The 27,892-nt window shown below is 39.1% G+C and overlaps 1 protein-coding gene across 1 annotated transcript; it reads left to right on the top strand.

Moving 5' to 3' along the window:
* The first annotated feature begins 15,737 nt into the window (after positions 1–15,737).
* On the top strand, positions 15,738–19,099 carry LOC100773083 (acidic proline-rich protein PRP25-like). Its single transcript, XM_027429975.2, has 2 exons — positions 15,738–15,888; positions 18,114–19,099. The coding sequence occupies exons 1-2, from the start codon at positions 15,738–15,740 to the stop codon at positions 19,097–19,099; spliced, it is 1,137 nt and encodes a 378-aa protein (XP_027285776.1).
* Positions 19,100–27,892: the final 8,793 nt, after the last annotated feature.

Raw genomic sequence — 27,892 nt, 5'->3', positions numbered from 1 at the left:
AACCAGAATGAAAAAGACAAACTGTTTTTTTTTTTTTAGAAACAATATCTAATCATCTCACATTTCCCAAATTATTTGCCCTTGTTTGAAGAACTGTATATTCAAAGCTCTCCCATCTGGATTCAGGATTTCCAGCATTTTACAGAACAGCTGGGGATACTGTGACCAATTGACTCCTGTGGCTGAGACCCTGTCTGATGAGTCAAACTCAGCTGTCTTACTGAAAGCCAATGAAGGGAAAACTATTCCTGGATGAAGTCTTCTGGCCTGGAAAAAAAAAGTAGAAATGAACAATGCTCATGGACCCTGAGTAACCAGAAATATTCCTGTGAAATTGATCTTTGAGTCATTTCTAATACCAGAGACCCTGCAACCATGCTTTGAATACACACACACACACACACACACACACACACACACACACACACACGTATATAATACAGATATAAGGATATATACATATATACATATACATGTATATGGTAAGAAACATGTATGTGTAAAGTTTATATACACATCTTAAAAATATTATATAGTATAATAAAGATTTTAGAATTCATAGTCAGTTGTAATGAAGGACAAGTAGCATAATAGATTAAAACATATAGAAAAGAACAAAGTAAAGTTTCATTATTAAGAGGTTGATATATATTTCCTCAGTCTGCCTTTAAAATGCTTAATCATGTGGATAGTATTATTCTAATTCACAGGAGCTCATTGACTTAGAGTTTTTGTTTCTGTGAAGAGATACCATGACCATGGCAACTCTCACAGAGGAAAGTATTTAACTGAGGTGGCAGCTTACACTTTCAGAGGTTTAATGCATCATCATCATGGCAGCATACAGGTAAACATGGTGCTGGAGACAGAGCTCATACATGTAGACATGCAGGCAACAGGATGTGGTCTGTCACACTGGGCAGTGTGTTGGGCATTATGAGACCTCAAAGCCCAGCTCCATAGTGACAAACTTCTTCCAGTAAGACCCCAGCCCTCCTAATGGTGCCACTCCCTTTGTAGGACAATTTCTTTCAGTGTGATACATTCCACTCCCTGGCCCCCTATTTGTAGCCATATAATAATACCAAAATGCATTTAATCCAACTTCAAAGACCTCTTATTTTAATAGTCTCAACAATGTTTAAAAGTCCCCAGTTCAAATTCTCTTATGAGATTCATGCAATCTCTTAACTGTATCCCCCAAAAAACATAATAAAAAAGATCATATACTTCCAATATATAACGACACAGGATATACATTACCATTCGAAAGCACAGGGAAGGGAGCACAGCAAGGAAATCTTGGAACAAATAAAGACAGAAAACCAGCTAGGCAAACTCCTTAGTCTGCATCTCCATGTCTAAAGGCAAAATGTTCTTCAGATCTCCAACTCCTTTCAGCTTTATTGAATGCAGCATATTTCTTACTGCTGAGCTGTTTCTACTCCCTATTAGTAGCTTCCTTGGCAGATATCCAACAGTGCTAGCATCTCAAAAGTTCTGGGGTCTCCAATGCAATCCAGGTTTCAACTTCACAGCTTCAGGAAATGGCATCTTTAGGGCTCCATTCAGGGACAACCCTGACACATACCTGACCTCGGTGGCTTTTGTTATGCTCAGAGGAGAACTCCATAGCCCTGTCCATCTATTCTTAACTCCAGATCCACATGGCCTAAGTTGCCAAGGTCTGCTGCTTGCTGGGGCTCTAACATGCCCCCTTTGTTTCATTACCTAAGCATGACTATTCTCAGACTTGTTCTATAGACCATACTGGCCACAACCTCAGAGATCTGCAAATCTCTTCCTCCCTAGTACTGGGATTAAAGGTGTAAACTACCACACACAGCTTTAAGCTTTTCTTTCATTCCTTTTTACAAGTTGGAAACTTAGCTGAGTGGGATCTTGCCCGAGGTCACCACTTTCGTTATTCCATTTCTTAATCCACTGTATCTCCTTCATCATAGGATTTAGGATTTAGCTCTATTCCATTTCCTGGTGCCCCATTTATCAATCTATGCATTTTGAGTTTTTATTTTCTCAGTTTGCTCCTTTGCATTATAAATCTTCATCATGAAGGGACCAGCTCCCCATTTCGGCAGCATGAACACGTGCTTGTCTGACCTTGTCTTAGTCACTAAGGTCAGATTCCTGCCCCTTTCAGCAGCCATAACAGCTTGTTTTAAAATGTTATGTTTCCTGGCATAACCTAAGTTCTGTTACAAGCATATAGCTAAAACAAATGGTGCAGGTCGCTGCCATTTTGTAGCCAGCCACATGACAAACTGGTCACATGGCTAACTGGTAGACATTTTGCTGAAGTTGAAAAAGATACTTAAACCACCATCTTGACTAAAGATGACCACATGGAAATTAGAGGTACCATTTTAGAAACAAGTTTTTAAGTTAAGATTTAAATTGTTAATGCTTCTATATATTACAGAAAGACATTAAGGGAATTTAAATTTCCTTTTAAAACCAGTTTTTTTCCAACTTTTTTTATTTGAATTGGAAACAGGATTATTTTACATGACAATCCCATTTTTCTTCTCCCAGCTGTCCTCCCCCACCCGCTCCCCCCACTAAAACCTTATCTGTCACATGTCTTTTCTGCTCCCCCTGGATGGTGAGGCCTTCCATAGGGAGTCATAAGAGTCTTTCGTTTCCTTTGGGGTAGGGCCTAGGCCCATCCCCATGTGTCTTGGCTCAGGGAGTATCCCTCTATATGGACTGGGCTCCCAAAGACCACACCTATGCTAGGGATAAATACTGGGCTTCTGCAGGAGGTCCCATAGATTTCTGAGGTTTCCTCACAGAAACCCATGTTCCTTGGGTCTGGATCAGTCCCATGCTGGTATTCCAGCTATCAGACTGAAGAGCAAGAGTCCCCGGATGTTCAGGTCAGCTGTTTCTGTGTGTTTCCCCAGCGTGGTCTGGACCTCTGTGCTCTTCACTGGTCCTTCTCTGCATCTGGGTTCCAGTTCAGATCGGTGATTAGTTATGCATGTCTGCTTCTACTTCCACCAGCTGCTGGATGAAGGCATATAAGTCAGTCTTCAATCTCATAATCAGGGGAGGGTATTTAAGGGAACCTCTCCTCTGTTGCTGAGATAGTTAGCTGGTGTCATCTTTGTAGATCTCCAGACATTTCCCTAGTGCCTGATTTCTCTGTAAACCAAAAATGTCTCCCTCTACCATGATATCTCCATTCTTGTTATCATGTATTCTTCCCCTGACTCATATTTTCTGCTCCATCATGTCCTCAGCAACCCTCTTCCTCTCCCCTTCTCATTCTCCTAGCTCCCTCCCCCCTCTTCCCGTGCTCCCAATTTGCTCAGCAGATCTTGAGTCTCTCCCCTTCTCCAGGGGACCATGTATGTCTCTCTTAGGGACCTCCATGTTTATTAGCTTCTTTGGCAGTGTGGATTGTAGGCTGGTAATCCTTACTCTATGTCTAAAATCCGCATATGAGTGAGTACATACCATGTTTGTCTTTTTGTGATTGGGTTACTTGCTCAGAATGGTTTCTTCTAGATCCATCCATTTTTCTGCAAGTTTCAAGATTCCATTGTTATTTTTTCCGCTGAGTAGTACTCCATTGTGTAAATGTACCACATTTTCTCTATCCATTCTTCGGTTGAGGGGCATCTTGGCTGCTTCCAGTTTCTGGCTATTACAAATAGTGCTGCTACGAACATCGTTGAACATATGTCCTTGTTGTATGAATGTGCTTCTTTTGGGTATATGCCTAATAATAGAATTGCTGGAACTTGTGGTAGACTGATTCCCATTTTTTTTGAGGAGTCGCCACACTGATTTCCAAAGTGGCTGTACAAGTTGGCACTCCCACCAAGCAGTGGAGAAGCGTTCCCCTTTCTCCACATCCTCTCCAACATGAACTGTCATTTTTTTTTTTTTTTTTTTTTATTCTGACAGGAGTAATGGTATCTCAGAGTTGTTTTGATTTGCATTTCCCTGATGGCTAAGGATGTTGAACACTTTCTTATGTGTCTTTCAGCCATTTTAGATTCCTCTATTGAGAATTGTCTATTTAGTTCTGTACCCCACTTTTTAATTGTGTTGTTTGGTGTTTTGGAGACTAGCTTCTTGAGTTCTTTGTATATTTTGGAGATCAGCCCTCTGTCAGATATGGGGTTGGTGAATATCTTTTTCCAGTCTTTGGGCTGCAGTTTTGTCTTGCTGACATCTCCTTTGCCCTACAGAAGGTTCTCAGTTTCAGGGGGTCCCATTTATCAGTTGTTGACCTCAGTGTCTGTGCTACTGGTGTAATGTTCAGGAAGCAGTCTCCTATACCAATTAATTCAAGGGTATTTCCCACTTTGTCTTCTAATAGGTTCAGTGTAGCTGGATTTATGTTGAGGTCTTTGATCCATTTTGACTTAAGTTTTGTGCAAGGTGATAGGCTTGGGTGTAACTGCGGTCTTCTACACGTCTGCAACCAGGTATGCCAGCACCATTTGTTGGAGATGTTCTCTTTGTTCCATCGTATAAATTTGGATTGTTTGTCAAAAATCAGGTGTTCATAGGTGTGTGGGGTAATATCAGGGTTTTCAATTCTATTCTATTGGTCTACCAGTCTATTTTTGTGCCAATACCAAGCTGTTTTCAGGACTATAGCTCTGTAATAGAGCTTGAAGTCAGGGATGGTGATGCCTCCAGAAGTTCCTTTATTGTATAGGGATGTTTTGGCTATCCTGGGTCTTTTGTTTCTCCATATAAAGTTGAGAATTGTTCTTTCAAGGTCTGTGAAGAATTGTTTTGGGATTTTGATGGGGATTGCATTGAATCTGTAGATTGCTTTTGGCAAGATTGCCATTTTTACTATGTTGATCCTACCTATCCAAGAGTATGGGAGATCTTTCCATTTTCTGGTATCTTCTTTAATTTCTTTCTTTAGAGACTCAAAATTCTTATGGTACAGATCTTTCACATTTTTGGTTAGTGTTACCCCAAGGTATTTCATGTTGTTTGTGGTAATTGTAAAGGGCGATGTTTCTCTGATTTCTTTCTCCACCAATATGTCATCGGTGTATAGAAGGGCTATGGATTTTTTTGAGTTAATCTTGTATCCTGCCACTTTGCTGAAGGTGTTTATCAGCTGTAGGAGTTCCCTGGTAGAGTTTTTTGGGTCACTAATGTAGACTATCATATACTCTGCAAATAGTGAGAGTTTGACTTCTTCCTTTCTGATTTGTATTCCCTTGATCTCCATTTGTTGTCTTATTGCTCTAGCTAGGACTTCAAGGACAATATTGAAGAGGTATGGAGAGAGTGGACAGCCTTGTCTTGTCCCCGATTTTAGAGGATTTGGATCGAGTTTCTCTCCGTTTAATTTGATGTTGGCTGTTGGCTTGCTGTATATTGCTTTTATTATGTTGAGGTATATTCCTGTTATCCCTGATTTCTCCAAGACTTTTATCATGAAGGGTTGTTGGACTTTGTCAAAGGCTTTTTGGCGTCTAGTGAGATGATCATATGGTTTTTTTTTTCCTTAGTCTGTTTATATGGTGGATTACATTGATGGATTTTCGTATGTTGAACCATCCTTGCATCCCTGGGATGAAGCCTTCTTGATCATGGTGGATGATTTCTCTGATACGATCTTGTATTTGATTTGCTAGGATTTTATTGAGAAATGTTGCATCAATGTTCATGAGGGATATTGGTCTGTAGTTCTCTTTCTTAGTTGTGTCTTTGTGTGGCGTGGGTATCAAGGTTATTGTAGCCTTGTAAAAAGAGTTTGGCAATGTCCCTTCTGCTTCTATTTTGTGGAACAATTTGAGGAGTATTGGTATTAGCACTTCTTTGAATTTCTGGTAGAATTCTGCAGTGAATCCACCTGACCCTGGGCTTTTTTTCGTTGGGAGACTTTTGATGACTGCTTCTATTTCCTTAGAGGTTATAGGTCTGTTTAAGTTGCTTATCTGTTCTTGATTCAATTTTGGTATGTGATAACTGTCCAGAAAATTGTCCATTTCCTTTAAATTTTCCAATTTTATGGAGTACAGGTTTTGAAAGTATGACCTGAAGATTCTCTGGATTTCTTGAGTGTCCGCCGTTGTTATGTCCCCCTTTTCATTTCTGATTTTGTTAATTTGCATGCTCTCTCTCTGCCTTTTGGTTAATTTGGATAACGATTTGTCTATTTTGCTAATTTTCTCAAAGAACCAACTCTTTGTTATATTGATTCTTTGAATTGTTTTCTTTGATTCGACGTTATTGATTTCTGCCCTCAGTTTGATTATTTCCTGGTGTCTGCTCATCCGGGGTGAATTTGCTTCCATTTTTTTCTAGAGCTTTCAGTTGTGATGTCAGATCTCTGGTGTGGCTATTCTCTAGTTTTTTCATGTGAGCACTTAGAGCTATGAACTTTCCTCTTAGTACTGCTTTCAAAGTGTCCCATAAGTTTGGGTATGTTGTGTCAACATTTTCATTGAATTCTAGGAAGTCTTTAATTTCTTTCTTTATTTCTTCCTTGACCCAGGAATGTTGCAAATGCATGCTGTTCAATTTCCATGAGTTGGTAGGTTTTTTGCACTTTGATTTGTTTTTGATTTCTATCTTTAAAATGTGGTGGTCTGATAAGACACAGGGGATTATTCCAATTTTTTTGTACCTGTTGAGGTTTGCTATGTTGCCAAGAATGTGGTAGATTTTTGAGAAGGTTCCATGTGATGCTGAAAAGAAGGTATATTCTTTTGTGTTTGGATAGAAAATTCTATAAATTCTGTTAATCCCAATTGGGTCATAACTTCTGTTAGTTCCTTTTTCTCTTTGTTAAGTTTCTGTCTGGTGGTCCTGTCCAGTGGTGAGAGTGGGGTGTTGAGGTCTCCCACTATAACTCTGTGAGGTCTTATTTGTGATTTCAGTTTTAATCATGTTTCTTTTACGAATGTTGGTGCCTTTCTATTTGGGGCATAGATGTTTAGAATTGAGACTTCTTCCTGATGGATTTTTCCTGTGATGATATGAAATGACCTTCTTCATCTCTTTTGATTGATTTTAGTTTGAAGTTTATCTTGTTAGATACAAGGATAGCTACCCCAGCTCGTTTCTTGTGTCCATTTGATTGGAGTATCTTAGCCCAACCCTTTACTCTGAGGTAATGTCTGTCTTTGAATTCGAGGTGTGTTTCTTATATGCAGCAGAAGGATGGATTCTGTCTTCATATCCAATCTGTTAGCCTGTGTCTTTTTATAGGCGAGTTAAGACCATTAATATTGAGGGAAATTAAGTTCCATTCAGTGTTTATTCTTGTTTGTTTTTGGTTTGTTGTTGGTACTGGTATTGTATGTGGATTTACCCTGCCTTTTATTTTGTGTTTTTGTAGAATGGTATTATCTATTGCCTATGTTTATGCGAGTGTAGTTAATTTCCTTAGGTTGGAGTTTTCCTTCCAGTACTTTCTGTAGGGCTGGATTAGTGGCTACATATTGTTTAAATCTGGTTTTGTCGTGGAATATCTTGTTTTCTCCATTTATAGTGATTGAAAGATTTGCTGGGAATAGTAGTCTGGGCTGACATTCATGTTCTCTCAGAGTTGGTAGAATATCTATCCAGGTCCTTCTAGCTTTCAGAGTTTCCATGGAGAAGTCTGGTGTAATTCTGATAGGTTTGCCTTTATATGTTACTTGGCCTTTTCCCTTGCTGCTCTTAATATTTTTTCTTTATTCTGTATGTTGGTGTTTTAATTATTATGTGATGAGGGGACTTTGTTTTGTGGTCCACTCTATTTGGTGTTCTGTAAGCTTCTTGTACTTTCATTGGCATGTCTTTCTTTAGGTTGGGAAAGTTTTCTTCTATGATTTTGTTGAATATATTTTCTGCATCTTTGAGTTGAGTTTCTTCACCTTCTTCTATACCTATTATCCTTAGGTTTGGTCTTTTCACAGTGTCCCAAATTTCCTGAATATTTTGTGTTATGGATTTGTTAGACTTCAGATTTTCTTTGATTGATGAGTTTATTTCCTCTAGTTTGTCTTCAGCGTCTGAGATTCTGTCTTCCATCTCTTGTATTCTATTGGTTATGCTTGCATCTGTGGTTCCTGATTGTTTACTAAGCTTTTCCACTTCCAGCATTCCCTCAGTTTGTGTTTTCTTTATTGTCTCTAATTCAGTTTTCAGGTCCTAAACTGTTTCCTTCAGCTGTTTAATGGTATTTTCTTTGCTTTTTTGGCTTTCCTTGATTTCTTGCATCTTTTGGTTTGTCTTTTCTTCCATTTCTCTGAAGGATTTTCTGATTTCCTCTCTTAGGTTCTCTATCATCTCCATGAAGTTGTTTTTAAGGTTGCTCTCTTCTGCTTCTTCTGTGTTGGGATGTTCATGTCTTGCTGGTGTAGAGTCCCTAGGCTCTGGTGGTGTCATATTGGTTTTCCTGTTATTGGATGTGTTCTTATATTGTCGTCTTTCCATCTCTTGTTCCAGTGGGTACAGTTGGTGTCACTTCCTTTCCTGGTGTGTATGGGTCCGGTGTTCTCTTCAGGTGTGTGCAATTGACTTTGATACTCTGATGGGTTTCAAGTTGGGTGCAGGCAGGTCTGAGGCACTCGCTCTCCAGGTGGGTGAGAGCAGGACTGGTGCAGAGATGTCAGCAGACTCTGGGTTACTTGGTCCTCAGGAGTCAAGTCGTCTTGTCGAAGATCCCTGGGCAGGGTTTGCCAGGGTGGGCAGATGGAAGTGGGGCCCAAGTTAGGGGCCGAATCAGCTCACCTCTGTACTCTCTGCACTCTGTGGGGGGTGGAATGGTCCAGTGATCTCAGCAGAGACAGCATCTCAGGGTCCTCAGGGAGCGATTCTGTCTGCCTGCAGATCCTGGGGCGGGATTTGCCTAAAACCAGTTATTTTTTTAATGTTTATATTCTTAAAATGTATTTTTCATTAATGTTTATACTTAAAGAGCTTCAATTTAGAATCATTTTTAAGCAAAGCCTGACAATGTAAAGTTCTTGTTTTATAAAAGCTGCTAATCTATTATAAGATGTTACAGTTTATATTTTCAGAAGTTAACTACAGGGCATTGGTGGCGCACGCCTTTAATCCCAGCACTGGGGAGGCAGAGGCAGGTGGATCTTTGTGAGTTCAACACCAGCCTGGTCGGCAGAGCGAATTTCAGGACAGGCTCAAAAAGCCACAGAAAAACCCTGTCTCAGAAAGAAGTTAAATTTAAGCAAGCAGCTAAAATATGTACATAGCTACATAGCTACTGTTTAATGAATATAAGGTAACTCTATGCAGTTTTAAATTCAGCTGTGCTAAGTTTCAAATATTTTACTAAGTTAAAATTAGTTACAGTCAGACTGAAAATTAATTACAGAAATAAGACCTTACCTAGCAACCTGTATGTTTAATGTGTGCTTAAGGCAAGTAACTAAAACAGACAGACAGACCTCTAATGCTTCAGAGACCTGCAGAATATGACATTTAAATTGTTATCTTTAAAGTTTATAATATCAGACAGACTGCCAGATCCTGACAGTGACCCAAAGTCTCCAAAAAAGATTATGAGGCACCCCATTTCCTGCACCTGGACCAGTGAACTAGATGCTCAGATGTGCTACCTGCCGCATGCCATAACCTGGCTGAGATTGTGGACAAAGCTGCTGGACACTGGAAAATTGATTGCACCTCCTTTGCCTAGACAAAACAAGGTCAGTCTTTTCCATGTCCCTCTTCCACAGAGAGGAAAAAAAGCTCTCACCTTATAGGCCTGGCAAAGATTGCTGTTCTTTGAGACATTTGCCTCCAGCGCTAATGGAGAGACTTGGGTACAGCTAACTGTATATGGACTGGCTTCTAACTGGCTTCTGTCACTTTTTAGTAAATTTGGATAATATATACCCTTCTCAGATCTCTGAAATATTAATGGTTGTCAGCTTGACAGCATCAGACAGTCAGATCCACAAGACTATAGTCAGCATGTTAGATGATAAAGTAATGACTACTTACTGTTCAGTCACAAGTTCAAGGTTTTTAAGTTTATTTTGGTTGTCATCTAAGTATAAACTTAAAGGGCTTTTCATCAGGCGAAAGGCATCTCTGTTCAATCCATACCTGGCTCTCTGGACAGAAGAAAAGTGTACATGCTTCTAGCCCAAATCTGTAGTTATAGCTAGGACTCAAAGTTACAAATATGTTCCTTCTGTTTGAACAGATATTCAAATATCTGTTCTTAGAAACCCTAAGTAAGACAAGTTGGTACCAGGGACTGGGGTAGTGCTGTGATAACTCTGACCATGTTTTTGTTTGGGTTAGGAAAGCATTGAAATTCTTTAAGCACAGTTTAATAGGACATACTAGCAGGAGCATGGAAGACAATGGTGGTGAGCATGATTTGAACTGTGGATGGAGTTCATGAAGTTTCAGAGGAGAAGAATGCTAGTATGTGTCCTAGAGACTGGCCTTGTGATAATTTGGTGAAGAATGTGGCTGCTTTTTGCACTTGTCCAAAAAAGTCTGCCTGAATTAAAAATGAAGAGTTCTGGATTAATTCCATTGGCAGAGGAAATATCAAAACAGCCAAGTATAGATTCTGTTGTGTGATTATTAGTGTTAGCTCTGATTGTAAGCCCCCCTCCCCAAAGCTCAGGCCTCCGGGATCTCAGCCCAGGACCGAGGTCACCCTAATCACCAGGCGGATTCGAAAGCTTGATGCAAACAGCATGAGGCTTTATTGTTGTTTAACGAGCTAACCCCATGTTAGCTCCGGTCTTTCATCCACCCACCATGGTGGATGCCTAGGAAAGACGCTGCGAAGCATCTGCATAGAGATCTTATAGGGCAGCATAAGGGGAGTGTCTAGGGGTACGCACAGGCTCAGGATTGGTGGGTCTCCAGGCTTGGAGGGTTTGCCCTGTGTTGATTGGTCAACTGGTTGTTATGGCCCATAGGCCCTCCCAGAATGATTGCTATGCTCTACATGTCATTGCTGTGCACTTGTCTGTAAAGCACACCCAGAGCCATAAAGCATAGCACCACCAGCTAACTTCTGATTGGTTCCTTGCCACGAGGCAGGCATCTGACCTCCTAGTGACCAAGACAAGGTCAGGCAAGCATGTGTTAGGCTGCTGAAATGGGGAGCTGGTCCCTTCAATAGTTTCAAAGGTTTACTCCATTATCATCATTGTAAGGAGCACGGGAGCATGCAGGCAGACATGGTACTGGAAATGTAGTTGAGAGTACAACATATTGAAGGAAAAAGGAAGTAGTCCATGACATTGGGTGTATGCAGATATGGTGCTGGAAAAGTAGTTGAGAGTCCTATATTTTGCAGTAAAAAAGAAGTGGTCAGTGACACTGTTCACTATCTTGAGCACATACTACCTCAGACCTCAAAGCACAGCTCCACGGTAACAAACATCCTCCTACAGGACCACACCTACTCCAACAAGGCCAAACATTTTGATCATGCCACTCCCTTTGGGAGCCATTTTCTTTCAAACCACCACACTCCTCCCAGGACCAAAGGACCTGCTATAAATCCCTGATCCTCAATTCAAGGTTGTCCACATTATGGCTATAAATCATTCCAAGTAAAAGTAACTGTAGAGATCTAGGCAAAGCAGAGCCAGGCAAGTTAACAAAGACTGTTTTCTGAGAAAATCAGAGAGCTAGACTCTTCCAGGAAGAGAAAGGCACATAGCTATTAATAAACCAAGGTATAAAAGGCACCTATTATTATGGAAAAAAGGGAAAGTGTTAATGGATTTTAAGCAATATAGTGCTCTGCTTTCTCTTGAGGTTTCCTTAGTGGCAACTGAAAGCATTAATAGGGGTTATGGAAGACATTAAGTGTATTTTAAAGTTTTATTAAAGACAAAGCCCTCCAAAAGTGACAACAGCAGCTATGAGTAAGTGTGCTGCCATGATCATATTATCATACACATACACATATTATCATACATATCATATTATCATATATCAAATGTTTTTATTATGGCAGTAATCAGGAAACAATATGTATTGTAAAATAATATCTATTTTTTGAAAATTAGTAAAACAAAGATCATTAATGGAAATATGACTGAAATGTATTATGGAACATAATTTGTCCTTTACTCTCAGTGTTCCTGTTTAGTACTTAAAGTTCAATAAGGCAGAACATATTATCAGAATGATTAAACTAAATAGAAATCAGTGTACAAATTCTGATGAAGTTAAAAGTAGATATGCTATACAACTTAGCTGAAATACTACTAGACACAGACCCAGAGAACTTTATAACCTATGATAGGGACACACAGTCATGTTCATTGCTGCTGTTTTACAATAGCTAGGAAATGGAATCCAATTAGATTTCTATCAACTGTTGAATAAATAATGAAAATGTGGTGCATATACACAATGCTAATTTATTCATCACTAAAAAATTAAATTAGGAAATTTTCATTAGAAAAAAATGAAACTGATACATTTTACCAAATAATGCAGCTCAGAGTGAGAAATGTCATTTTATGAAATACTGCAGTTCAAAGAGACAAATGTCATGTTTGATCACTTAAGTGATTCGTAGCTTCTAAGTAACTTTTGTAGTTAATTTGGAATATCTTTTGACAGCAGAACACTGGAAAAGGTCTATGGTGGAGACATGGGCCTGGAATAGGGCAAATACTAGGACTTACACAAATTGAAATTGTAGTCATAGAAAATGGGGTGCAAATGTTTTTAATGAAATTAATTCTTTGAGACATTCATGAATGTATTTATATGTTTTGGTCATGCCCATGCCTATACTTCTCCCCAGACCCTCAACATGGCACTTTCCAAACATCATGTCCACATATTACTTTTGATATTCCATTAGATCCAATAGGTGTTGCCTATATTCTAATAGGTATGAGGCCATTCCCTAGAAAATAGGCAGCTTACCAGTAGTCACACTCCCAAAGAAAACTGACTTGCCCTCACTTAGCAGCCATGAACTGAAAATAGACACTCAATTAATAGTGGGACATTGTCAACCTCCCACCATCCATTTTAGTTGGATTAATCTTGAACAAATCTTCTGCAGGTAACCAGAGATGCTATTATTTCAGTGGATATTGATAGATACTAGGCAAATGGGGTTGACCCTCTTCAGCTGCTTATTGCCTAGAGAGTCCACCAGGATCCAATGGATAGTTCTGCACCCAAAGTCAAAAGAATCCATGGTGAAACTCAGTGAATAACAAAAGATAACAAAAAAGACATGAACCTAGAAGAGACTTGTAGGAAGGAGGAGATTTCACAGGGGTGAAAGGAAACTAGAAAAGAGACATAAGTAAGTATGATCAGATTGTGTTATATACATGAATCAAACTTTCAATGAACAATTGTAACTTGTTAAAATGTGAAAGGCAATGATCATGTATTAGCCAGCCCATTCCAATTGGCTGTGTTTTATAAGGAAAGGGCATTAGAAGACACAGCCCCACATGAGCAGTGGGCAAACCTCTTATGAGGAAAGAGAAGGAAGGCAAGGAAAAAGGTCTTTGAGGAATTGGTCTTACATGTAACATTATTCTTGGACTTGCAGAGAAAAAGCTTCTGCGCAACTATGCTCTGTTTATGCCACAGGGGTGTTCAGCTTTTTCTCAGTGTCAATACTGAACTGATATATCAGGATTAGGATAAAGAAAGAAATCACAAAGTCTAAATTAGTAGACTCTTTAGATAAATATGCTATGAATTTAGAACATGTCTGTATGTATCTACAGAGAGGCAAAGCCACATACATGTGCTTCAAGATTTTATTATGTATAATCAAGTCTGCTATAGTTCTCATGGCTTTAAGCTCACCCTCAGTTCTTCTATATTTCTGCTTCTGTAGTATCTGATGATATTTTTCTTTTCATGATATACTAACCTCTTTCACTCATTGCTGACACTGAAAAGGTCTGCGAAATGTTCTGAACAGAGTGATATTTGAAAGAATCAACTACTGTGTTCCAGGATGCAAAAATTCAATAAGGCTGACTTCTACCAAGAATGTCATTACTGGGTACTAGCACATCACATGTATCTTGACTGTGTTCCATATCTTTGACTTCCTGGACAGGACAACTTATCTTCAGAATATCTTGCTCTGTATTTTCTAGGGAAGCTATAGGACATGGTGTGTTTATAAAGAGAGACATGTCATGAGTAAGAAACTCCCTTTTCCCAGAAATCCCATGAAAACAAGGAAAACAGCTTTGTTTTTAGCATAACCACAAAAGGTTGGTGAACTTCATAAAAATAGAGTACAGATGTAATTATCTCAGACATGCAACTGTGACATTGGTCATCTTGAAAGAGTCACATAGAATGTAGCATCCATAGCCCATTGATGATGGACCTTTTCTATACTGTTCACTACAATCATGTGGAAAAGAACAGACTGTCATTCACATACATAGCATAGAGTCCAGTGGCCAACAATGCATGATGGGTCCAAATTTAGGTTTATCAAATTACATGTCCCTCTCTGACTCTCTCTAATTAAGCAGCCCTCAAATACCACAAGCCCTGAACTATACCTATAGAAGACACAAATAAATTCTATAGGGAGTCTGAGTTGGTAAGAGGTGGCCAAAATCTAAGCATTGCAAAAAAAAAAAAAAACAAGAATGAGAAAGAAACTTCTGTTGTAAAAGTAAAGGCAAGAAAAAAGAAAGAAGGAATAATTATGTATGCAAGATTTGTTAGCAAAGTTTGAAATAAAAATGAGACATGAATAATGAAAATAAAATATATGCTTATGCAGCATGTATTTTGTATATGTGTAATCAGAAAACAGAATTAGAAGAGTTCTTTTCTAATGACTGAAAAATGTTCATGTTTAAGATGAAAAACAAAAATAGAGGACCAAGTTAAAACACAAAATATGAAGAAAGTGCCTTCACAAAGAGAATCTTAAGGTGTGACACTATCAGAAAATTATACATAATCTGTGATATAAGTCATTCTTAGGACACAGTCTATCACTGACTTAGAAAAAGATTGTGAGTGTGTGGAGTTGACCCTATGAGGGAAATAAGCAGGCTGCCTTGCTCAACTCCATAACTGTGGCCTTTAGTAATATGGAGAGAATACTTTGGACAATGGAGCTGTGTACAGATCTTAGAATTATAAAATGGTAACATGACTAATCAAGGAATTAGAGATTCATGGTTCTGCGGCAACTTCTGGTGGGATTTTAGTGATGTTTTAGGTCTTGTGGTTTTACCAACCAATGTTCCTGTTATTGGATCAGATCAAGACAATGTTGGGAAGTCTTGCTGAGGTCTAGGAGTTCCAAGTGTGGTGTCCTAATTAATTCAAATTGGTGTAATAAAGGTCTCAACACCATCAGTGTTAACTAAATATAATGTATATCCTTGTATGAATGAAACATATAATGCTAGAGTTTCAGCCATTCTACTGATGAGAAACAGTTACCAACTTCAATTTGTTTATAGATCATTGCTGACAATATAAATGCATGTGTGCACACACTACTCCTACCCCCCAATTCACAGTGATATGTAGACAATCTCCTCAAATAAAATGAGATTGATATAATGAAAGCCTTTCAACTTCAATATCTGATCATTCCCTTGCATGTGAATTCTGTCAATTTTACTCTAATCATCTGTTCTACCATTTCAAAGGGGACACTGGCATCTCTTCCCTACCTCATCCTGCTGGGCAAAAGTCCCAGTGTAGAATCAGGGATGTAAGATTTCCTGCTTTGTTAAGAACAGAATATAATAGAGTGAAATTCAATGGCACCATTCTTCTGCTCCTCCTTAAAAAGGCAGTTGCCTTGCTTCTGGAACAGAGCTGGGAGCAACTCCAGAGCCTCCTTCAAGATGCTGGTGATCCTGCTCACAGTGGCCTTGCTGGCCCTGAGCTCTGCTCAGAGACAAGGAGAAGGTAGGAGAATATGGGTGTGGGTTCTGTGACTCTACTTTCAGAACAGGAGACAACACTGCAGGGGAGGAGAGAGACAGGAGGGAGGACAGGAGATGAGAGGTAAATGGAGCCACAGGTTGTATAGGAATAGGAGAGCCTCAGATTTGAAGACACTGGTAGTTAAAATAGACTGATGATGCCAGTAGCCTTGCTGTACCGTGTATTAAGGGAGGATTAAAGAGAGAAGCACAGGCATATAATGAAATTTCATAATTTTATTATGAAATAATAAAATTGAAACTATTGGACAGAGAAATAGAAACATCCTCTTAGTTTTCTTTTTTCCCTATTCTTATGGAATATTCCAATGTGTCATCAGTTGTGAGTGTAAGGTTTTGCTAAAATGATTCTCTTTATTCTTTTGTTTGAGAAGACATGGGAATATAAAATAAGAATTTGTTAAATAAGGAAGATACAAGGACTAATATTTTAAGTTACTGAACATTTATATGACTTATATCTCACACACATATCACAGATATCCATATAATTATTGACATATCTCACACACATCATAGATATACATATATGTAAATAACATGTGTGTGTGTGTGTGTCTTATCAGTATAAATAATCAGATTCTAGGTAAAAGAGGGAATACCAAAAGGAATTATATGTTATGAGTTAGTGGTTGACACTCAGTGTAACACTTACCATGAATTCTTCAAATCTCTGCTATCTGATCATTTCACAGTCAATGGCTAAAAGTTTCCTTAGGGGTTGTACAGAGTGTGGCTAAAAGTCACTTCCTCCCTCTGGGATGCTTGTTGCTTTAGCGACCTCATTTTTGATCATATCCTTTGCTTTACATCTCAATGGCTTTCTATAAATACCCTTCCTCAATAATATCAACACATCATCCATCTCCTTTTCCTTATGTAGTAAGGAGGGTAATATTTTTTTAATTCTACAATGCCTGTCATTTCTACTTTTACTAATTAATAAATGCAAGTTTCCCAAATTTACAAACATTCCCCACCCTTGATACTAAGGACCATTATCAGGAAGGGCAATAATGTGAATGAGCCAGGGGTCTGGCACATTCAAAGTAGGAGGAATTTACCTTGTAATCAGAGAGCCAAACAAACAAGACAACAGGCTCCTAACAGCCTGGTCAGAAACTAGGCCTCAGTTTCAGTTAACTGGAACTGAAGGACCTTTTCTTGGAAAGATTCAGGGACAACCAATCAGCAGTTGCCTCACAACCTTCTGTTAGCTGCAGAGTTTTCCCTACCCTGCTGCTGGAAAGTTCCCACCTAGCCACTAAAACCACAAAACAAGCCTATAACAACTTGGAGACTTTTTGTTTAAACCTACCTCAACCCCCATACTAACCTCCCTTCCCTGAAATTCCCATAACCTTTCTTAAAGGAAGACTGTGAGGTAGTCTAGGGGTGGCTATTTTGCCATGGAGTCTGATGACTCTCCCCTGAATGCTGGAATGAACACTCTTGTTACAGCATACCTCTCTGGGGTTCTTCTATGGGACTGCTCTCGGACCCTGACAGTGTCACACAGGAGTGGTTGCTAGAGATAGAGCTTAGATGCAGGGTCCTGATTATGACTCTTCTGTGGTACCAAGATTTCCTCAATGGCTTCCCCACCCATGTTTTCTCAATTGCAGTATTTGATTGTGGCAAAACAAATGCACAAATGTGACTGTTTCTCTCTGACTGTGTATTCAAATTATGTATTGTGTTCATACCTGATGATCTCTCTTGAATTCATTCAGTGAATACTGTGTGGACTGCTAGTTTTGCCCTTTTCTTCCCACTGCTATTATTCTTCAATCTGAGTCCAGACTTCTGAACAAGCTGATTTAGTTTTAAAACAGAAGTGCACTCCTTGATTTGGGGGTCACAAAACAAAAGCCAAAACAAACAGTTGTATCTCAAATTATAACATGAAAGAGAACTAGCATGTGTGAGCTGATTTCTTTGTTTTACTTTTGTCTGAGAAAACTGATTCTGAGTAATCTATGGGGTTAACGAGCCCATGGGCTTATTCTGGAATTTACATCATGAATTAAATGTCATTAAATCCATGAGTTCTTCAGGAAAACATAAGCAAGGTTGCTGTTGAATGGGAGGTTCTTGGAAAAGATGCTGTGTGAAAAGGCCATTGAGATAAACGAGAAGAAAATCAGCTATTACTAAGCTCATCTATGATTTGCTTTACTCACTCAGGTTTTCAGAGCCTAAACCAGATCCTCAGTCAGATACCTCCTCCTCAAGGATTGCCCCAAAGATCAGGACCACTAAAAGGAGGAAACCAACAGCAAGGTGGCCCTGCTCAGCCTGGAAACCAGCAAGGCCCACTGACACAGGGAGGCCCACAGCAGAGCCAAGGTCCTCAGCCTGGAAACCAGCAAGCCCCACCCTCACAGGGAGGCCCACAGCAGAGCCAAGGTCCTCAGCCTGGAAACCAGCAAGTCCCACCCTCACAGGGAGGCCCACAACAGAGCCAAGGTCCTCAGCCTGGAAACCAGCAAGTTGCACCCTCACAGGGAGGCCCACAACAGAGCCAAAGTCCTCAGCCTGGAAACCAGCAAAGCCCACTACCACAGGGAGGCCCACAGCAGAGCCAAGGTCCTCAGCCTGGAAACCAGCAAGTCCCACCCTCACAGGGAGGCCCACAGCAGAGCCAAGGTCCTCAGCCTGGAAACCAGCAAAGCCCACCCACACAGGGAGGCCCACAGCAGAGCCAAGGTCCTCAGCCTGGAAACCAGCAAGGCCCACTACCACAGGGAGGCCCACAGCAGAGCCAAGGTCCTCAGCCTGGAAACCAGCAAGTCCCACCCTCACAGGGAGGCCCACAGCAGAGCCAAGGTCCTCAGTCTGGAAACCAGCAAGTCCCACCCTCACAGGGAGGCCCACAGCAGAGCCAAGGTCCTCAGCCTGGAAACCAGCAAGTTGCACCCTCACAGGGAGGCCCACAGCAGAGCCAAGGTCCTCAGCCTGGAAACCAGCAAGGCCCACTGCCACAGGGAGGCCCACAGCAGAGCCAAGGTCCTCAGCCTGGAAACCAGCAAGGCCCACCTCCACAGGGTGGCCCTCAACAGAGCCAAGGTCCTCAGCCTGGAAACCAGCAAGGCCCCTCCCCACAGGGAGGCCTACAGCAGAGCCAAGGCCCTCAGCCTGGGAACCAGCAAGGGCCACCACAATCTTTCTAAGGGTTCAGACAGTGCCATGCCCCCAGGCCTTTGGTCCTCAGTAATCTAGAATTTAATGACATGTATGACTTACATTTATCCTCCTTAATAAATACCAAACTACTATATTTCTCAGAGCCTAGGAAATAACCAATCAAAATACTTAGAAACTACATAGTCCTGGATCCAATTTCAGTTATTTTTATTTACTATTAAATGACTTATTCATGAGAAAAAGTGTATTTGTCTGGGAATATCACCTGCAAATTTTGTGTTTTACATTTCTTTTGTGTCTTGTATTTTTTTTAAAGAACACTTTTCTTCCTGAGATCCTCTGCCTCCTTGCTTAGACTCATAAGTTCATATGGATACATAGGTCTCACTGTATTTTTCTTTTGGCATGTTCCTGTTGTTTATTTTTGACATGTGTAACCTGCCTTCATGATTTGTTTATTTCAGGAAGTGTGTAGGAAGATGGCTCCCTCACAACATTCTTCTATTGCCACAGCAGGATCAGAACTATAGCTTCACTACATTAATAAAATGACCAGCATACAAATTCTCATTGTTGTCCTTCTTTCTGGGTGTCCTTGAGCCTGGAATTTCAGGGTTGACAACAGTCTAAGAGCATCAATACTCACTCTCTCATGGATTCTCTCATCAAGCTTCCCTTCTCACTTGTCCATAACTCAGGTTTCCAGGCACAAGTGTTCCACTGTTACCACAGTTGCCTGATCTCTACAACATAATGGATTTCTAAAAGCACGTGGCCCCAGGTTCTGCAGTCTCCTTTGTGTGAACTGTGTCTTTTAAGACTCAATAAATTTCATAGAGTCATTGTGGCCTTAACAGAGATCTGTCTACCTCTTAATTCTGAGTCCTGGTTTTAAAGGTATATGTCACCACCGCCTAGCTTCTATAGTGTGGCTGGCTTTGCATCCTGAACCATCAGGCAAGCTTTATTAAATCATAAATAATATATCACCACATTGTTATTTTCCAGAAAAGACAAAATCCTCAACTGTACATTTGGGGAGGTTGCTAATGTAATCTTTATTAATTTTGATTTATGGTTTCTCCTGAAATTTTTGTTTTATCTGCTAAAGCTCTTCTATCATCCAAAGCAGGATGTTTTCTTACAAAAGCATTAGGTTCATTAATTGCTCTGGGAAGGAGTTTCCAGAAAATGACTGAAGTCTTTTGCATTGGGGTTTCCAAGAGGCTCCTCATGGCATTTTCTGAAGGATTACCTTGAATGTTTCTTTGTTGATCTACATTCTTTAGTCCATTGCCTGCCTTTGCTGCACCTTCTGCATAATCCAGAAGGGAGAAGCATTTTTTATTATGTTTATAAAAAGCATGGTTTCTACAAATGCCCTGTTTATAACCCCCTTTCAAGTGACTCTGTTTGCCACAACTAAAACATTTGACGTTGCAGTTTTTCTTCAAACCTCTTGAAATCATGTCTCCTATCCATGCACCATCATCACGGCCATGAGTGTCAGTGTTAATTGTATCTCAGATCCAATCCTCCAAAGGTGCTGACTTTTGAAGGCCTAATTATTCTTTCACATTGGACATTAGCATTTTCAAAAGCTATAGGTTCAATTACTATTTGTCTAGCTTCTGTGTCTGATATCATTCTATTTACTGTTGATGACAGTCTTTGTAAGAAATTAGTGAAAGTTTCCTTAGGCCCTGTATATCTTTTATAAATGACTCAATTTTCTTTCCTACTTCTCCAATTCTGTTCCAAGCATTCAAAGCTGATGTACAACATAAATCCAGGCAGTGATCATCATATAGGTATTGCCTTTCTAAACTTGCATTATCTCCTTCTCTAAGAATTTTATCTTGAGAGATATCCATACTTCTTGCTTTGGTTTGTTGTTCAATAGTCTTAGCTTGTTCTTTGAACCAAGAAGTCCATCATAATTGTGGTCCAGGCTCTAAAACAGCTTTTATCAAATCTATCTACTCTATATGGATAACTATTACAAACTGACCATGTATTTATCATCTGCTTCACAAATGGTGAATGCATGTCACAGGAGACTACCACTTCCTTGAATTTCCCTAATTCTGACATTGTCACAGGTATCCAATTAGCTTTTAAAGTACCTCTATCATTTGGCACTTCCTGTAAGGTTAATAAATATATTAAGGATGGTTTTTGCAAGACTTTGTACTGTTCCTCTTTAACTTTATAAATCAATGCCGAACTTGGTTCCCTATTAAATTCCTTGGTCTGGCTTTGAATACCTTTATGATCTTCTTTTAAAAGTTTTTCTAAGGCCTCCATCTTAGCACTCATATCAACCAACATTTTTAGCGATAAACCAAGAATGATCAAACCAACAACAAACTTTATCAAAATGATAATTAATAGTATGTTAATTCTGGCTTAGTTGAGTATCCCTTCATTTTCTTGTTCCACTTTTAACCCATTCATTATGTAATCATACAGAGACATATCTCTCTCCATTGTAGTAGTGTTTCCCATTTTTAATGTGGGAAAAAACTTTATTTTTATTAAACTAATTCATTTCTTTAAGAATTCCTAATGGTCTTATCAAATCTGCAGAGTGTCAGTGAACTGTGGGGGCAGCAGGTCTGAATCAGAGAAATAGCTTTATGACCATGAGGCGAGACTGTAAGCCTGAGAGAGAGAGGGATAGACCTGGGTCGGTGGCCTTTAAGCAGCTTTTTCATGAATTTGTAACTTAACTTTGGGTGCCAATATATAACATTAAGAATAAAAACCCAGGGACAGATATTGGGGTTCAAGCTCCAAACTGAAGATAAGAGAAGCATAGCAGCTGGCCACTAGCTCATATCTTTACCCCAGGCTGAAAGGGCTGTCCCCTCCTATGTGTGTCTAGAGAATAAATCTCTCCCCTAAGCCTCAGGCTACAATCCTCTTTCCGCCAAGCCTCAGACTGCAATCCCAGATTGCTACCTCTCAATACATGGAATTAAAGGCATGCAATCCTAAATGCTGAGATCACCCTTGTGTAAGCTGTTTCCCTTTCGGACTGATCAATTTCATGTATCTCAGTGTGGCCTTGAACTAACAGATCCATCTGCTTGTCTCTTGAGTTCTGGGATTAAACGTGTGTGCCACTACCAACCTGTCCTTATGGATAGCTAGTATGGCTGCTGGAATTAAAGCTGTATATCACCACTGCCTAGCTTCTATAGCTAACTAGTGTGGCTGGATTTGCATTCTCATACTTCAGGAAATATTTATTAAATCATAAATAATATAACACAGCACTCCTTTCTTTAATTGATTGGAAAGAGCATAGAGAGAAGGGCAGACAATATGCTCTCTATTTTCCTTGGGTTTATCAGGTCTGAATCTCAATTTCTGACTCCTGAGTTTTTAATGTACTGGAACAATTTAGGTAATCATTTCAGTCAACCTTGATTTGAAATCAGCCTTCCTGCTTTTGAGCACACTTTTTTCTTCTAGTTTATCATTTCTTAGTAATTTTTTTCTGTCTTCATTCAGATATGAATGGATTACAAAATGAAACACAGAGATGGAAATTTAAGAGGCAAGAACCCAGTTTCTCTAAGACTGTAGCTCAACTCTACATTTTTTTAAGGTCACTAAACTATCAATAAATTAATGGATAAAACTGTAACTCCTAAAATGATACTAGGTGATACTGAGATTTTAGAATGTTCTAAATTTCTAAGAAGCATAGGAACACCATGTATGTTTATAGCTAAAAGAAAATTAAACATAATTTCCTATTTCCCATACATAAATGACATTTTGAAAATATGAATTAATTGAGCTTAGTACTTCTCTCTTTCCATAGACAAACAATAAATATTTCCTTCTCTCCATGCCTTCAACAAAATCTGAACTTAAAATATTCTTCTTTCTACCCCCTCTGGTATCCTGTAAGTAGGTGGGATGAGTCATAAGAGAAGATAGGGCAGCTTTATAGGCTTGTGCTTTATCAATAGTAAGTCCTTCTTATATTTTTGGTTGTGAGCTTAGCCTTAGCTGAGCTATCCCTCCAGGCCTAATAAGTCCTTCTGAGGATCATATGTTATCTGTCAAATTATTATATTTGGGATCAAACCACTTTTTAGGATAAAATATGAATTATCAAATGCGAAAATAATTATTATCAATGTTATGTCAATCCCAGTTAAGTTGTTGATCCCCTAATTTATATTTTCCATAGCAAGCTATCCATAGTAGGTCTAAAGAGAGTCCTAACTCCTTACATTGTGATATTTATGATACGTAACATATGAAAGATTTACCCCTCCATTTTTGTTAAATCTAATTTCCTGTTTAATAATTCTCAAGTGTCTTAGCACATCTGATGATGCTGACAGCATAGGCAGAGATGCGGGCGGGGGGGGGAGGGATTGTGGAGAAGCATTGCCAGTTGTAGCTGCAGTGCTGTGGGGGTGTTGGGTACCCAGGCAGTCAGATTAGCATGGCATTTGCTGGGGTCACAGTGGCCTGTTCCTGTGCTACATGGGCCTGACTGAAGACACTTGAAACTGCATACCTGATGGGTATGCAGTAGGGTGCCACATGCTGTGCTAATTGAACACTTGGGCAGGGATCCAATGTGGCTGCTCAGAAGCCATGCAGGGAGGGACATGAGCTGCTTGAAGAACTAATGTAAAGAAACCATTAGGAAAAATCCTCACATCTTGGAAGCAGCATGGGATAGGACTGCCCCACCTGCTATCAGTTGTGGTGATATTGTGTTTGTTATCTAACCAATAAAACTTGCCTTCAGATCCAATTTTAAATCATTCATTGCATAATCTTACAAAGACCTAACTCTCTCCATCATAATTGTGCTTCCCATTTTTTAACGTGGGAAAACACTTCTTTTAATTCCTCCCTTTAAGAATTCTGAATTGTCTTACCAAATCTGCAAATAATGTCGCTGAAGATGAGAGGCTAACTGCTGCTGCGTAGAACAGAATAACTTTGAGAGGGTTTCAGGGCAGCTGCCAAGTTTGGCCACAGCCCAAGAAAGGGGTGGAGAGAAAGACTATAACCCACTGGGAGGAAAGGAAGGAAAGCCTAACCAGCAGGGTGGTGACTCTGGCTGGGTGTAGCTCCTGCCTATGCTGATGGCTGTAAATTCACAGGTAAGCAGCATTTTGTGATTTTGTGTCCCATGTTCAGCACCAGATTTAGTAAAAAATCTAATTGGTCTTAATAATAAAAACCCGGAGTCAGACATTAGTGGGTGAAAGCTGATAGATCAGAGAAGCAGAGCAACAACCCACTAGTTCTTATCTCTACCAATCAGACTGAATGAGCAATCTTACCTCTAGAAATCCTCAGACTAAAGGCTGTCTCTATTAAACAAAGAGTTGGTTCTTTGTGAAAATCAACACGATAGACAAACCCTTGTCCAAACTGACCAAAAGGCAGAGGGAGAATATCCAAATTTAAAAAATCAGAAGTGAAAAGGGGGACATAACAAAAGACACTAAGGAAATCCAGAGAACCATTAGGCCATAGTTCAAAAACCATATTGGAAAATTAATATGAAATGGCCAACTTTCTGAATAAGCACCACATACCAAATTTAAATCAAGACCAGATAAAAATTTAAATAGACCTTGTAACTAGAGGCTTAATATTAATTATAATTTTTGGTCAATGACTCAGGCTTATTGTCTCGTACTTATATTTAAATTAATCCATTTCTATTTATCTATTGCCATGTGACCGTGGCATGACCTCATTTCCTACATTTCTTGCTTATTTGGTGGCTAGTCTCTCCGAGTCTCTGTCTTCTTTCTCCCTGAATTTTCTGCAGAGCTGTATTCTGCCCTGCCATAGACCAAGGCAGCTGCATTTACCAACCAATAAAAGCAACACATATTCACAGTGTATGGAAGGACACTCCACAAATCCCAACAGGGAAGAACCTACACCCACACTAGTCCCTTGTCCTAGCCACGCCAGGTTTAGCAGTTTGAAGCAGTGATCCAAAAAGGATTACAGATACACAATAAAGAAAGATTCAGATGAAAAAAATCTCTAAATGGTATAACATGAAAAATAAAAGACCCAGAGACTGATATTGGGGTTCAAACTTCAAGTTGAATATCAGAAAAGCAAAGCAACTGGCTACTAGCTTCTTACCTCTACTTCAGGCTGAATGGGCTCACCCTGTCTCCATGAGCTCTCACCAAGCCTCAGACTGTAACGTCTCCTCAGCGTGGCTAGATAATAAATAAATGCCTCCTACACAATACTGAAGACTCTACTTCTATCTTTTTTTAAAAGTTTTTTGAGATAGGGTTTTTCTGTGTAGCTTTGGAGCCCTAGAACTAACTCTTGTAGACCAGGCTGTTCTTGAACTCACAGAGATCCGCCTGGCTTTGACTCCCAAGTGCTGGGAATAAAGGTGTGTGCCACTACTGATTGACTTTTATCTTTTTTTATCCCTCTAGTGCTGGAATTACTCTTTTAGACTGATTCAATCTTGTGTATCCTTGGGTGGCTCTGAACTCAGAGAGATTGATCTACCTCTCAATATTGAGACCTAGGCTTAAAGGTGTGTACCACCATCCTCTAACTTCTGGCTGCTGGGATTAAAGGTGTGTGTCTGGCTTGTGGCTGATTTTGCTTTCTGAATCCTCAGTCAAGCTTTAATAAATCATAAATAATATATCACACAAAATGGGCCATATTTGGTTTGATAAATGGACATAGGCTTGGAAGAGTAAGGAAAAAGAGTATATGCAGTTATAAAAAATAGTTTAAAAAATAAAGTCTTTTAAAGAGACAATAAAAATAATATAAAATGAGCCACATAAAGGTGGAAAATATACAAGAGTCTGGAATATATATATATATATATATATATATATATATATATATATATTCTTTAAATTTTCTGATTGTTGAGAAACATTTGATTATGGAGGCTTCTAACATATATTATAAAGGTATATTGACTTCAAAATTTAATTCTAAGGATATGTTGTTTTGGAAAAGAGGTTTTGTTTTTGTTTCTACAGAAGATGAGAAGCTGTAGATTCCTTCCAGGTTAATGTTTGTTTGAACAAGATGCCCTGAATGGTATCTGTGGTCACTAAATATACTTCATCAAAAGACATCAGGAAGAAGTCTAGAGAAAAGATATCCACATCTCTAAGAGATAGGGGGTGGTATATGGTCTTTGGTTATTTCGTGGTTATCCATGTTTGCTATATTTAGGGAAATATAGAAAAAATAGGATAAAAGAAAGTCATTAATCTCAGGTATTTTGCATTGGCATAGATTTTGGTATAGTGATACAAATTTAAATTTAATTTTGTTACACTGTATATTTCTATTCTTGGTTAAAGGTTTTCTTTGTATATTGATACAAATGTAAGGTCAATTTTATTATACTATATGTATATTTTTACTCTTGTTTAAGGTATAATGTTTATGCAGCTCATTGAAAAAATGTAATAGTCATCTATAATAGTCAAACTAATAGTCATGTTAGTTAGGTTTTCTAGATATGCAGAGATATATTTCATATTGGTAGGTAATCTTCAAACATATCTGCTCCTGGCAGCACCAATTACTCTAAGAGGATGATGGGCATCAAAGAAACTCCTCACAGAGTTTGTTTTCAATGTGGGAAGCCTGCCCATTTGGGCAGGGAAGTGCTCTTGCTTGGGCTGATTGACAATATGCTATATAAACTGAACTTTTATGACCACTAAAATGACCACTAAACCTGAAAAACCAAGGTGGGGCAGTACTTCAGGGTCCCTTCTTCATGAAAGAGTCTGTCAGATATTCTGTAGGACATAGAAGAAAGAAACTAATGAATTTTGCCAAAGTAGGTGGGAAAGTTCTTCAAATTTTTTGGTTCCCTGAGAAGTCTGCCAGATTGTCTAGGCCCATAGGTGGAAGATAGATGTCCCAGTGTTATAGAAGAATTTTGGGTGACTGTCTAGGCACCCAGATATCTCTGTCTGTTCTAGAATTTTGAAAGTCACTTAGGTAATATCCTTCTGGGGTCTTTGATGGAGTTGAATACTAGTTATAATTATAGTCTTTGTTAGTTATGATAAAAGATAAATTAAATGTAAAACTTTAGACTCACTAAATATTATAACTGTAATTCTTGCTTGATACCTGTTTTGTTGTATGTACTTTTACAATGTTAAAGTTAAAACCTTCCTTTTTAATTAGACAGAAAAGGGGAAATGATGTGGAATGTCTTTCTGTATGCTGCAAATATGTGTTGCTTTTATTGGTTAATGAATAAAGTTACATTGGCCTATGGCAAGGCAGAATACAGGTAGGCAGAAAATCCAAGAAGAGGTACAGGCATATAGAATGTGGAGTCTGGGAGATGCCAGCCAGCCACCAAAGAATTAAGACATCTAGAAAATGAGGTAATACCACAGCCATGTGGCAATACATAGATTGATATAAATGTGTTAATTTAAATGTAACAGCTAGCCAATAATAAGCCTGATCCATCAGCCAGGGAGTTATAATGAATAATAGGCCTCCAAGTGATTATTTTATATGTGGTTGTGGGACTGGAGGGTAGGATGGGATGCTTCCATTGACAAATGGCACCCAATGTGAGAGCATTTAATATTCTCTGTGGGAGAACCTTCCATTGATATCTCTTTACAAGGTGAGAATTATTAAGTAGGCATTGTAAAGGCAAATTTTTCTCTGTCTTTTCCTTGTAAAGGCATAGTGAAGAAACAAATCAATAACTATAAGAGGCCACCATTTAGGTAATAGGGAAGGCAAAGGAATTTCAGACTGTAGAAAACCAATTGACT

The sequence above is a fragment of the Cricetulus griseus genome, chromosome 8 (genome assembly GCF_003668045.3).
Source record: "Cricetulus griseus strain 17A/GY chromosome 8, alternate assembly CriGri-PICRH-1.0, whole genome shotgun sequence".
Taxonomy (NCBI): domain Eukaryota; kingdom Metazoa; phylum Chordata; class Mammalia; order Rodentia; family Cricetidae; genus Cricetulus; species Cricetulus griseus.
Note: the sequence above shows the minus strand (reverse complement) of the source record. Positions and strands in the feature narration are given on the sequence as shown.